The sequence below is a fragment of the Bactrocera latifrons genome, unplaced genomic scaffold (genome assembly GCF_001853355.1).
Source record: "Bactrocera latifrons isolate USDA-ARS-PBARC rearing strain unplaced genomic scaffold, ASM185335v1 scaffold_60, whole genome shotgun sequence".
NCBI lineage: Eukaryota > Metazoa > Arthropoda > Insecta > Diptera > Tephritidae > Bactrocera > Bactrocera latifrons.
Genome location: NW_017537268.1, coordinates 998,283 through 1,012,812, shown reverse-complemented (window position 1 = coordinate 1,012,812; position 14,530 = coordinate 998,283). Strand labels below are relative to the sequence as shown.

The 14,530-nt window shown below is 34.9% G+C and overlaps 1 protein-coding gene across 6 annotated transcripts in view; it reads left to right on the top strand.

The window, feature by feature from the left end:
* The first annotated feature begins 6,917 nt into the window (after positions 1-6,917).
* The window catches only part of LOC108975013 (protein held out wings), a 113,084-nt gene continuing 105,471 nt past the window's right edge, over positions 6,918-14,530 (top strand). For 5 of the 6 annotated variants that reach the window (XM_018943217.1, XM_018943216.1, XM_018943221.1 and 2 more), the window contains exons 1-2: positions 6,918-7,082; positions 8,466-8,958. In XM_018943217.1, coding sequence (XP_018798762.1) covers positions 8,793-8,958 — 166 coding nt within the window. In that variant the 5' untranslated portion in view covers positions 6,918-7,082; positions 8,466-8,792. The remainder of the gene's footprint in view (positions 7,083-8,465; positions 8,959-14,530) is intronic. The other variant, XM_018943218.1, reaches the window with a different exon arrangement.

The window sequence follows — 14,530 nt, the reverse complement described above, 5'->3', positions numbered from 1 at the left end:
GGCGACAATGGCGACACAATCGCAAGCCGCAAAAAGATATGCCAACACTTTGAAATGCAATTTGTGAGTTAGTTCCCAAAAATGGTAGCGGCGACGACGCCACAGCTCCATAACGGGCGAACACACGACAGCCCCAACCATCGGCCACTTGCCACTTGCCACCGCAACACCAGCTCCCTAACTCACAACTCACAAAGCTGGCCTCGTACACAAGCGCATGCATTTGAATATGTTCGCAGAAATTTATGCATCCAGTTGCACTTTTTAGATATCATTTATTTTTTGCCGCTTTGTGTCGGCCATTTCGTCACTGGCGCAGTTGGCAAATCAAATTAGCGGCCAAGTCTTAAATGTTCGCACTTTACCCCCGCGATTGCATCCCTCGTCGGCGATGACGCACGACATACATACGTGTGGTCGTGGAATTTGTAAATGTGTGTGTTGGCCCCAAGTTGGCCGAATGAAAAAAAAAGGTATTGACCGTTATTGCCAATAAAAATTGTCAAAGAAAATTGTTTCTCATTTCGTATTTTCTGTGCTACACAAATCGTACAATGTGTGTATGTGTAGATATGTATGTGTTGGCCATTAAACTGTTTCCAATGCGATTGGCTAGAAAAAAATTTCCTGCATTTCGTTGAATCAAAGCGCTAATTGTCTTGATCTTGCCGCCCCAAATGCCATACGTTTAGCTGATTGGTCACTGAGTGTATGACAGTGATGCATTCCGGCGTTAAGGGAGACGAGCGATGAACTCATATTGAAATTCATTTACATACCAACAACTATTGACTATTGAACGAGCGTACTTTCGCTTCTACGGAATTGAAGTTTTGCAACAACTAGCAAACTTTTCTAGTTCTTACTTAACAAAATTGATTAACCCTAAAAATCGTTGACAATAGAAAAACATGTCGTGCTGAAACGTTTCAACAATGAAAGTCGGTCTTCCCGTTTTCAGCAATTTATTATCATAACCTCAACTTATGCACGCATATCGCTTTGTGATATGATGTTAAGCAATACAACTAGCAGTTAAGTCCGGATAGGAAAGAACATTCTCGAACAATTTTATACTGAATGGAGTCCCATGTAAGTCGTTTCCTTGTCGTATGAATTTTTTTCTACGCCGCAGAAGCATGATGAAAATCCGCCTACCGGAAGCCAGTAGAAAGGGTTCAGAGTACCGCTGTGCTGTGCATAACGGGAGATTTGAGAACAACTCCAACGGCGGCCCTTGAACTGGTACTAAACCTGCCACCTATGGATCTCTTCGCTGAAAACTGCGCTACAAGAGAATTTACATATAGACCCACTTTTCAACTGTGAAATAGGGTTCAAACTAAACATAGAAAAATATGGTTGGCATAAATGTATCTTAGCTACGAGCAACGCTCTAAACATTTATACGGATGGCTCGAAAATGGACGACGGATTTGTTGCGGAGGTATACTGAGTTATGCATAACAGCTTTTTAAGTTGCAGGACCACTGCAGTATATTTCAAGCTGAGGCCTTGCTATTGCGAAAGGCGCGGTGCTGTCCTCTAAGGTGCCTGCAGGCAATTCCAGAATCAATATCTATGTAGACAGCCAAGCAGCAATGAAGGCAGTAACATCGAACCGCATATGGGCCAGAAGTGTCTTGGGAAGAAGAGCAGCAGTGCAAAGTGTTGCCAGAAGCAAGCAAATTTGTGGGTACCGGACTATAAAGGCATCGAGGGCAATGAAATAGTGGACGAAATTGCCAAGAATGGTAATCAACAGTGAGAAAGCCATACATTTTTAATACGACAATCTGTACAGCATGGCAAAGAAAATCAAAACACTATGGAACGACCAAAAATCATGTGCAAAACAGTTGATGGGGAGTACACAAAAATCTTATTGGCACCCGATAGAGGAGATTGTAGGAACGTAATCGGAACTGATCTCTGTCTGGAGGCAACACACGCCCGCATAATGGGGCTGATAGACCGCGAATACTGCATTAAACGTCTGGAGCAAGTTGCCAGAGAAACAATGGAGTCTTGTGTAATTGTCCCGCGTTGGCAAGACTACGCCGTAAGCACGTGGGGTCCACAAAGGATGATACAGTGGAGGAGTTATTGATAGTGAGGCCGCAGAGTCTGTTAAAATTCATATCAAACGCAGGCATCGTAAAGGATGACTACACCTCAAGGACAGTAACTAAACTCCATCTGTTATCGCAAGGGTCTAGTCGTCTATGCAGCAACGAAAAGAAGTTAACTGAAATTTCTTGCATTTAACGGTTATATTGTCTTAAAAAGTATCTAAAAAACAAAGTGTAAAATATTAAACCCACACACTGGAGACACGAAAGCCCTTATGTGGATTTAAAATGGAACGGAACGTAAATAAGGTGTAAGAAAAAAAATAGAAATGATAGAGAAAATACAAAAACAAAATGCAAAATCAAAAACGACAAATGACATCAAGTGATATTAAAAATTTTAAGTCGAAGGCTAACAAAACGAAATAAAACCACAATCACGACCACTACCGCAACCGACAACAGCAACAAGCAATCGATTGCAGTTGTAAACCACAACAAAAACACAAGCACGACAAGCTAAAAACAACACCACACACATAACACACCGAAATACGCAACACAATAAAGCGAGGCGGCCGAAAGCAAGTGTGGGTGTTGGCTTCTTACAGCCTATTTGAATTTTTGTTTTTGAATAATCACACATTTTACGAGTGACAACAAGAAATACAGACTACAATTAATGCCCATGCGGGCACTTAGTATGCCAATAAGTCTGAACATATCGCATATATAGCACATACACACATGCAAACATATACTTATACATACTTATGTATATGAATGTAAAGCTGGTTTGTTGGTATTCCAAGCCTGCGTAATCCCAGGAGAATGAGCCTTGTTTTTATTGATGCTTAACCGATTTCATACAAAATAGAAATGCATAATGTGTTTTTATGCGCTTTAACAACTTAATCAAATACTTCGCGCCTATCAGGTGCAGTTTCGATGGATGAGATGTGTATATGAGATCTAGTTTAGTTTCGAAAACACAAAAAACTCTATCATATATATCCATCATATTACTCTGTGACCAAAAGAAAATATCGAATATAATTTTGATCAGTTAAATAATAATTGCGATTTTGTAAGCCTTAAAGAAATTTTTGACAAAACCGAGTACTTTTTAGAATGCAAAATATAAAACCATGTTGACTAATACTTCCTTCATTACCTTCGTGAGATAAATAAAAGTAGAAAAATTTTCCTCACCGCTAGACACCTGTTTTCAGAGGTTCTCTTGGATATTAGCAACCGGATCAAGGGAATAGAGAAATTTTCAGAGGTTCTCCAGATGATTGACTACCGGATCATGGTTATCGGAAATTTTTTAAATTGAAACTCCGATTTTGAAACGGATACATTGAAATCTTTAATTGTATAATATTTATATTTTTTAAATAAAATGCTTTAAAGATTTTTTTGCGACTTGCAACCCCAAAAATTATTGAATTCCCAGAGGTGACCTGGTGACTGGCGCCAAATCTTGGAAAATACCCGTGAAAAGAGGATCGAAACACACCAGCTCTACGTCGATTTCAAAGGGGCTTCTGACTGTACGAAACGGAGCTGCCTTTATGACGCTATATCTGAATTTGGTATCCACGTAAAACTAATACGACTGTGTAAACTGACTTTGAGCAATACTATAAGCTCTGTCCGGATCGGGAAGGACCTCTCCGAGCCGTTCGATATCAAACGAGGTTTCGGACAAGGCGACTCCGTTTCGTGCGACTACTTCCATCTACTTCTCGAGACAACTATTCGAGCTGCAGAACTTCATCGAGCAGGTGCAAAGGCAAATTGGAGAAGGAAGAGAGACAAGTATACTTGGAAGCACCAATTGGAGCCAAACAGCGAAAAAAAAAAAAACGGCTGGCATTTAGAAAAGAAGAGATAGAATGCTACCTAAGAGCTAAAATTTTGTCACTACTAATGTAATGTATTAAATCAACAAACTTTCGTATTTATACAATATATATTATTAGCTCCACAAAAAAACAACGGTGCAATTGATATTCTTGTATTTTTGCGCTACAGCTGTAACGTACGTTAAATTACGATCTGCTTATATATATACATATATATGTGTGTATGTGCAAATTTATGTTAGTATATATAATACATATCGTAAGTATGTAAGTAGTGGCTATGAGAATCCTTAACACATGATGTTATGCCATAAATGGCTGTTGCCATTAAACCGTTGACGCCACTTGCCAGCCATTGGTTACAGCGATTGACAAGCTGGATACAGCAAGTGTGCCCAATCGTTGCGCATGCGCCACCGACCGTTCAAACTATATAACAGCAGTTATTTGTTATTTTTGCTACTTGGATTTTACCAAAAAATGCGTTAAATAATTCAACAACGAAAATGTAATGTGATTCTCAAAAAATACAAATACAATAACAATGAAAACACTTTATTACATTCATATATTCATAACTATGTTGGTAGTGGCGGGCATAAGAAAATCTCCTTTTAATGCTTTTAACACGTTAATCGCCGAATTCCTTCGCTAAATGACAATTTTCCCACATTAAATATTACCGATGGCTATGCGATGATAATTGAGCCAAAAATTTATGGAAACAAAATTAAGAATGCTCACTTGAGTATTTATTTTTAATTAGTTTACACATTTGATACGACTTTGTACAGACGTATGTACATATTTAGTATTTTTTCTGGGTAGAATAAAAAGTATTTGTAGACACATGTATGTAACATTCGTAGTAATTGCAAATAAAGTCTCTAATTTCATGAATGGCGTCAAGAACTAATAGATTTTTCTGTGAAGCACTTTCGAAAAAAGCAACAGTGCTAAATTGTCGTATGTTCAATTGGCAACATTCTTGGTAAAACGATTATTTTCTTTTTCAGACTGGACTGACTGCCCCTGGGCATTTTCGAAAAGGGTTTGCAAAAATTGAGTTAGACGGAATGATCTAAGCAGAAGCAATCTGCAGAAGCTGTATGGAAGAAGATGAGGTGGAAGCAATTAAACAATTCCCTCTTGACTCTCCCACGTTTCTGGGTTCAAACATCCCACCGAACTGGCGGGGATGGAAATCAAACGTTTTGCTAATTTATAAGTTCGTCCGCAGGAGTTCTTCATTTCTATGGCTTCACAAAGGACTATATATAGCAATCCACGTGCGATTCCTCTAGATCAGCCGTCTAACCTAACCTTTTCTAATAATCTATATACATAAGTTTTTATGACAGTGAGAATATGGTTTAAACATTTTTTTAGCAGAAATATGCATAATATACATATTTACATGTGTACATATGTGTAAGTATTATTCTTGTACGAGTAATAGAGTGAAGTAGAGGTTCACTTCTCCACCATATGTGTGTGTGTATACGTGTTGCTAAAAACATGCAAATTGATCGACTCTATCATGGATATTACATACATACATATGGATGTACATGTATATGCTAATCCGAAATTTTCATGGCTGCCTCTTAGAACGCTCAACTTAAACACCTTGAGCAGAATGATTGCTGCCATTACCATTTTGAGAACTCCAAAGTTTTCTTTTGGTATAAAACTGTTTCTTGTTGTTTTTTTGTTTTAATTTTCGCACGTAGGAGCCTTAGGTTTTGTATGTATATGTTTCAGTTATATATAAAAAAAATCGAACAAAGAACAAGCTGAAACAATAAAGTGGAATAACCAAATTATCCTCCTCCTCACTTGTAGCGCCATTTAAGGAAACTAGAACTAGCGCTAAAGATAACAAGATATCTATCGTCTAAGACAACTGAAACTTGATTTCAGCTGTTCAAGGAAATAAAAATATTTTAACTTACATGTGTTACATAACACAGTTCTACGAAATGAAATAGCAAATTCTAGAACATATTACGATGTATTTAAGGGGCTATATCCATTTGGAAGTCAGAAAAACGAGTTTTTTGTGAGTTTTTCTTTGAAGAGAGATTGTATTTAAAAAATAAATAAAAAGTGAACATTTATAGAATTTGAAGTATTTTAATAATCGGTGAATAATTTTGAAATTTTTTGTATCCTGTTATTCCCGTAGCCGATCGCCAGGAGGAAGTTGACCAAATCCAAAGAGCAAACAAAAAAAATGTTATTTTTGATGGTCATTATTACAGATATTATGATCGAAGGCCTAGTAAGAATTATATTTTTTTAACAAAACAAAAAGTGACAAAATGTACATTTCAGAAGGACTTAAAAAATAGAAATTACTGTCAAAAGCCCAAATCAAAAATTATATCTTTACAGAGATACTCATTTCAATAAGGTAAACATTGCAAAAACTCACATTTTTATAATATATATATTATATATCTGTTGGATGTGTACCACTGTGAAATAAATTTTACACAAAAGTATGAAAATATATAAACACTGCGACATTTTATCAATTAAATTTTTTTTAATTTCCCTTTTATTATTATAACCAAACTGCTAAATTAATAACAAATCGCAAAAATGCCCTGCCATTCTTTAGCGACCTAAACGGAAGACCCTTTTTCGAAATATTATTTTTAGTAAACTTCCCACACATACTGAATGCGTTCCCAAATATCGCATTTGACTCATTTCCACTGTTCCCATGGTACATTTATACAAACTGGTTGATTTGATCGGTGCCACACTCGTCTAGCCTGCTCACGCAACCGTTGACCGGTACGCGCTAACAAACTGTGCGAGCGAGCCAACGATATACTCTGAAGCCGCAGCCCGAAGAGAATTAAAAACCCACACGAAAACAAAATGCAATCTCGTTTCCGAAGAAAATACTGCGGCGATCGCTTGAAAGCGAAATTTTCGTTTCGTGTCTTTTCAGTTTTGTTCTTGGAGTCATCGCGTTTAGTTATTCAAAAAATCATACTTCGCGTTCAATAGCAAATCTTGAGTGTGTTTAAATAGTAATTATACACACAAAAAATTTTTTAAATTCTTCCTTTGGATTTTCAACCGCGATCAAATAAAGCGTGAAACGTTTAACAAACCACAAAAAGTACGTGAATGGACCAAAAATCAAATAAAATAAACTTAAAGTGAACAGTGTCTTAAGCCAAAATCAATTGCAGAGATGCTTTGGAATTCCACAAATTTTTACTTTTTTGTTTTGTTGTAATACTTGTGCTCGTTTTTAAAGGGCAAGAATCGAAGCAAATTGTTGAAGCAAACAACAATGCAGCCGCAGTCGTCGTTGCCTCCATTCATTCCAAACCAAGCTGCGTAGCGACTGCGCAGCGCGATTCTTGACAATTCCGCATAGTTTCCGAGAGTCCAAAAAAGAATTGTGTATGGAAATTTTTAGTGTTGTGTAGTGAAATTGGGCGGGGGAACTATGTAGTGTCGGCAAGCGAGCTTTCCCATTTCCGTCTAGTGTATTTTTAGTTAAATGAAATATTTTTAGCAGCTTATTTACTCCACTCCACTAGTGTGGAAAACAACGGCGCAAGGCATCGCAGCGCAGCATATAATATAAGAAATAAATCTGTTTGACATTCCGCTTTCATCTCGTCGTTTATCCGCATTGTCAGCCTATACACATATAAATGTGTATGTGTGTGTGTGTGTAGCAAACAGCTAAATGCACAGATCGAACGACTTGCCGTACGAATTGACTGCAGAAAGCGTAATTCGAAAAAGCAGGCAAAAACAAAAATACCAAAGTAATGAACGAAGCAAGCGAGAAGCTAATGAAAACTGCGACGCTTGCGTTATTTTGAGCAGCGACGCAGCGGCTTTATTTGCGTTCAAAACAGGAGCGTACGGACAGAAATAGAAGGCGTATGAGAAGCGGGGAAAATACAAGAAATACGATCGACTGGATTCGAATGACTTTTCTTCGTATAGTAAAAAAAAAAAAAAATGTGCAAACGCAAAAGCAAATTACAAGTACAACTGAAGAAATTGTTGATTTTAATTTATAAAGCGTTTGCATTTGCATTACACCCCTTTTGTCACTTTGTCTGCTAATGATCCTACGCGAATTCCGCCTTCTCGTCGGCAGCACATTTCACTGCAGCTACAAACAAATGACACGGCACATCTGTTTGTTTTTGCTGTAATTAAAGTAGTTTTCGCATTTAGCATTAGTACTCCATTTCGTTTTCTGAATTTCAATATATTCATATTTAATTTTATTTTATGCTCTTGTCATTATGTGCCATAATAACCGAGTTTTACCTACAAGAGTGCATCGTTAATATGTGCTTATTTAATGAAATTGGAAAACATGTATTTAAACACTTGAGAATTGGATTCAATGAAAACGTACAGCATAATCGCAATAATTCCTACCAAGTTCTGCCACTTATTGTTCACTCTGCAATTGATTTGGTTAAGAGGAAATATATGAAAATAATAAATAAATTTCTCATAATTATAGTTAATTGGAAAAACGTGTCACAATCGCAAATAAACCAATAACACAGACTAAATATCAAATTTAAATAATTGTAAATTCAACAACAAAAATAAATGAATTGGGTAAAATTAAGTTTTTGGAACGCTCATTCATAATATAGCAAAAACTAAGTGCAATAATTTACTTACGTTTAAAAAATCAGTTGGAATTTTAAACCACAACAACTTTACAAAGAATTGTGTGCGGCTAGTGAATTTTCATTGATTGAGCCATTAGAATTATCCATTTTTGTAAACACATTTTTTTTTATTTAAAAACTGCTAAAGAAAAACAAAAAACAGCTTCAAAATGAGTCTGTGTGATGCTAGCGCCGTTACCATTCAAGCTACCCCTCAACAACAACACCAGAGCACACAAAGCATAGCCGATTATTTGGCACAATTGCTGAAGGATCGCAAACAAATGGCAGCTTTTCCAAATGTTTTCAATCACGTGGAACGTCTGCTTGATGAAGGTATGTAACAAAATTAATTAATTTAAAAAATTTTATATAATTTATTCATTAAACGCTAGGTATTATTATAAAAATGTTTTCTTTTACGCACGAAAACTATGATTTTGAAGTAATAGCATATAGTTCAAGTGTGTATTAAATTTTTTTGACATCGGAAATAAAGCTAGTAGTTACAAATTTTAATCCTTTTGGTTGCGTTACGGTTAGGGATAAAATTTTACGCACAATCACTGAAATCAATAAAAGTCTATTTCTCAAAGCTCTAACTTTTATTGCTTTGTGTTTTGTTGTTTCTTTTTTGAAATTATTGCTATAAAGTGTAGCCCACAACAAGGAGTCGTTGATCTTTCTTTCGGAGAACGTGTTTTTAGTAAAACTACACAATATTACGTGGATCTGGTTAAGCAGATCAAATATATAAGTAGAAAAAACTGTAGGCACACGTGATAAAAGCAATGAAAGTGTAGAAAGGCAAGCAGAAATATCTTTTGTCTTCTCTTATCCCTGGCTCCACTTTTGGAGTCTTTGAGTAAACAGCTCCAACAAATCGTTTCATTCCACCTTAATCGTCGTTTCTTCTTTTATTCCTTTGTTTCTCACCCAATTCGCTTTCCTTTTACACTTGTATTTATATTAAAATTCTTTAGTTTTCTTTGTTTTTTTTCTTGCTAGCTGTCTGCCACATTTCTTCCTGTATATGTACATAGCATACAGTGCTTACTGTCTTCTTGCCACGGTGCGTACACATTGTTGTCGCATTATTGTTTATCTGCTCCCACTTCGTATTCCATTCAAGTGCACTTGTGTAAGCCTTGGCATGTGCATGGTCCGCTGTTAGCTCCAGCCAAGACGCTGTGCAACATCGAAAGAATGTCTGTCTGCCTATTTGCGGTACAAACTTATCCCATTGAGTGCCATTCCATTCGTTACGTTTATGTTTTTTTTAATGCATTTATGATAATTCGATGCCCAGTCGCGTTGCCTGGCATGGGGTAAAGTGTCAATACCGGCGGGAGAATAGTGACCGAGAGTTCGCCTGCCCACTTGACATTTGTGCATTTACGTACAAAATTGTTGTATTATTTCTTTGTAATTTGAATTGTTAATGCTTTGCAGCTGACCCGGCGAAAATGCAGAAATATGGCGAAAGAACTGTGTAACTCGGAGATAAAAATACATATCCAAATTATTATGTATGTACATATATTTTGATATGTAAACAATTTTGGAAAATTTCGTAAGCGTGGCGGATATAATGAATTGCAGATAGTGATTTTCTGCGAAAATATTTCATTTTTGTTTACATTAAAATTGTCTACGGATATGTACGGAATATATAATTTTTTTCCGATAATACATTTTCACCGAAAAAGCGAGTAACTCAGTGTTGTGTTTCTATATATACGTAGATGTATAAGCGTACTTGTGCATGTGAAGCTTCAGAGGCTTCAGAAGTTGTATCTGTAAAAATTTTAATAAGGGAGTCATTCTTCATTGATCAGGTTCATTGTGCTTAAAGTAATAATTTTGTTCAGTCAAAGATGTATTCTACTTCAGTTTGACACTCCCTTTTCAAATTAATTCGTTGGTAACCACAGTCCATAAGTAACAGTAGAAATATTATGAGTTCGCAGATTGCTAATTTTTTTTTTTTAATTTTTAACAGCAGACACACTTTTTCATTACTTTCTAATTTTAAAAGTAAAAAAGCGTAAAAATTATAAATTAAATTTTTTAATAATCCTTTAGTTGACTTATTTCGTAAATTCCACGAATTTGGTGCCCTAATTTTACACCTAAATAATGTCAATCATCTACATAGCTAAACAGTTAACCGGTTATTCTAAATAACATTGAAAAAGTTGCTCCACAATTAACAATTCACATAGTGATCGATAACAATCGCCACAGAATTTATTTTAGCGAAAATTAAACTAGTGATCTTTTTTTCCGGAAGTCACAACTGCTGGTTGATAAAATAAAAACCAAAAACCAGAATTTGAATACAATTCAAATACACCAACATTAATGCTCGAGATAAACATGTTTTCTATTTTAACTTTTTGTTTTCGTTTTACTTGATAATTAAATTCAAATAGCTACGGTCCGCAAGACAATGGCGACGCGGTTTCTTTAGATAAATAGTTAATGAACAAATAGTAAAGTAGAGTAATAATTTTTCAACGTCATTTAGGTAAACCACCAAAAGGGTAGCCACAATGCCAACAGACGTAGACGCAATGTGATAAGAATTTGAGGTTATAAAATGGAATTAAATTCATTTCGCCAGTACAAGCGATTTCTGCTTTCATAAAATCTACTATGTACATATATATGCCTGTATATGGTTATTGTTGTTTAACCTTAAACGAAGTTGCTACAAATATTTTTATCTGCGCGGTGCAAAAACAGTTCACGTTTTTATGCTCAGCATCCACGGCGTTAATGGCGGCGGCATGTATCCGTGTGTACCCAGTAACTAACCCCATGCAGTAATGAGTTTGTGTAAACAAATTGCCTATAAATAAAACATATGCCGCGCGAGCAGACTTTGCTTTTTATTATTTTTATTTTTGTTAATTACGGCGACAAATATTCAAAGTTTACACAATTTTTAAACTTGAAATCCACAAGTTTCTAATTGAAAATTATTACCTAGATAAGCGCGGAAAATGACCAAAATTAAATATTATAAACGTAGAGTTCGACAAAATACATATGTATATGTATGTACTCTATATGTATGTTAGACCTACTCCAAAATCACTTAAATGCATTTTTATACCCTGAACAGGGTATATTAATTTTGTCACGAAGTGTGTGACACCGAGAAGAAAGCGTCGGAGGCCCTATAAAGTATATATATAAATGATCAGTATGTTGAGCTGATTCGGTTTTAGCCATGCCCGTCTGTCTGTCTGTCCGTCTGTCCGTCTGTCCCTCAGTTTTTAAGATATCGTTTTGAAATTTTGCAAACACCATTTTCTCTTCAAGAAGCTACTCATTTGTCGGAACTGCCGATATCGGAACACTATAACATATACAAGCTGCCATATAAACTGAACGATCGGAATCAAGTTCTTCACATTTGACAATGTATCTTCACTAAAGTTGGCACAAGTTATTTTCTATGGCAACAATATAATCTCCGAAGAAATTGTTCAGATCGGTTAACTATAACATATAGCTGCCATACAAACTGAATGATCGGAATCAAATGCTTGCATGAGAAACTTCCTCATTTGACGATATATCTTCACGAAATTTGGTAAGAGTTATTTTTCATAAAAATAATGTAATATCGGAAGAAATTATTCAGATCGGTTAACTATAACATATAGCTGCCATATAAACTGAACAATCGGAATCAAGTTCATGTATGGAAAACTTTCACATTTGATGTGGTATCTTCACGAAATTTGACTTGGATTACTGCTTAAGGTAATAATATAATCTCCGAAAAAAATTTTCAGATCGTGTTACTATAGCATATAGCTTCCATACAAACTGAACACATAATTACTAACAGAAATGCACCTGTGAAGGGTATTTAGCTTCGGTGCAACTGAAGTTAACGTTTTCTCTTGTTTTTTTTTTTTATTAATTTTTACTTTGCTAAGATTCGCTTTACCTTCTGTGTATTTAATTTAGTTTTCTTGGTTTGCTGTGTTTCGCACTGCTTTTGATATTTTGTTTTATTCATTTTAAAAGCTTTGATTTCTATGTCGAATTTTTTTGATACCAATTTCCATACACTATATTTTATTGATTGCCCAATTTTTACCTTTTTTGCAACGGAATTAAATTTTTTTGGGTCAAATTGTTGCGAAAGGTGAACTGCACTTTCTCTTTCCGACTTTTCGCTACACAATAATTTATAAAGAGCTTATGATAAATTTACAACTAATCAGATGTGTTATTGTTTAATGATCTGTTTTTGCAATTAATTGATTAAAATCGTATGCGTTTAATTTAAAATGGCATGTCACTTTTATTGGCAATTAAACTTTTCTTTTCATCATTATCCTAACTTTCGTATTTCATCGTGCTTTTATGGTGAATGTGCATATCTAGATTGCATAATGATGTATGTATTTCAATATACTATATTTTCAAATAAAAATACAAGCGTTAGCAATGTTTTTATTGTTGTAAATGTCAGCACTGTCAGAAGACTAAAATATGTCTATTTTGAAGTAATTTTTGGTTAGTTTTTGATACGGAAGAAAATAGCGGCATTTTATGCCTTTGATTAGCTTTCATCACATTTTACATACAATCTCATAAACAGCATATGAATATCGATTATATTATACAATATTCTCCCTTTTCATCAGCATTTATGCCTGCCTAGAAACAAGCGCACCTAAGCTTAATTTAAAATTTAAGCATGAAATGTCAGTTTTGCTTTCTAAAAAACCGCATGTGTTTGTTTTATTCTATAACCGGAGGCAAAATGTCTCCGCTGGCGGTTAGAACACAACAGCAAAACTCGTAAAACTCTTAACTTCATTTTCGCCCAGTTCGTAATGGTATTCACACTGACCTAATTAAGTTACCTCTTAGCAACCAGCAACTTCTACGCATACATAAGCACAAATGCTTAGACAAAATATATGCTTAAAACATAAAATGTTTGTAAATGTGTATGTATGTAGTTATGTATGCATAAAAGTGCGTACAACGAACCCGCATTATATACACAGAAACTACATGTAATACACATATGTATGTATATATTTCGTAGTGGCATTTTGGCACTACTGACACTCACTTGAGATTCTTTGACCATTTCTTTGCATTTTCTCCTTCGTGCGGCTGGAAGTTTCAACGTGTTTTACTGTGACTCAGCGAATGACAGAATCTCAACAATCTATTGAAAGCATTAATTCGCAGTTTGTTCGGGCTTTATGCTGTAGATATCTTATTATTGCTACTATAGACGAATTTATTTAATTTTCTGTGGTAAAGGAATGCCGTGGTTTGCATACAAATTTTCTGCAAATTTGAATTTAATTAATGCAATTAATTTTAAAATAGTTATGAAGGATATTTTTTTATTGAAGTAGGTTGATAAAAGAATTTAGAAATTGAAAACAATTAACAAATTGTAACTAAAAATTAATAAAATTATCCAATAAAACTGATTTGAAAAGAAATTCGTAAATAAAGCGGAAGAAATATGAAAAATTAAATCTTCTAAAATAAAAAAGGAATGGAATTAGACGAAAAAGTGTGTTATTTCACATAGAGCCTCTCTATTATTTATCAATAATATTTGTTTTTGGGAAATATTTTTTTTTAACAAATAGTGTTTCATTAATAAGAAACATCGGTCCTTGAACAAGGTGGGCAGAATAACAGAAAATAATCAAGTAATAAATTAATACGTTAAAATCTTGTCACATTTACACTTGTGCTCACATAATTAAGCCACTGCATAGCAAAACTACGTTTYTGAAAAWWAATTCACCGAATTAGCTTTTCATTTGTATAACGGTATGCAAAAAAGTTCCGTTATATGTTAGGAAGTTACTAAGATCATATTCAGAGAAATAAGTATCGTGGTTGG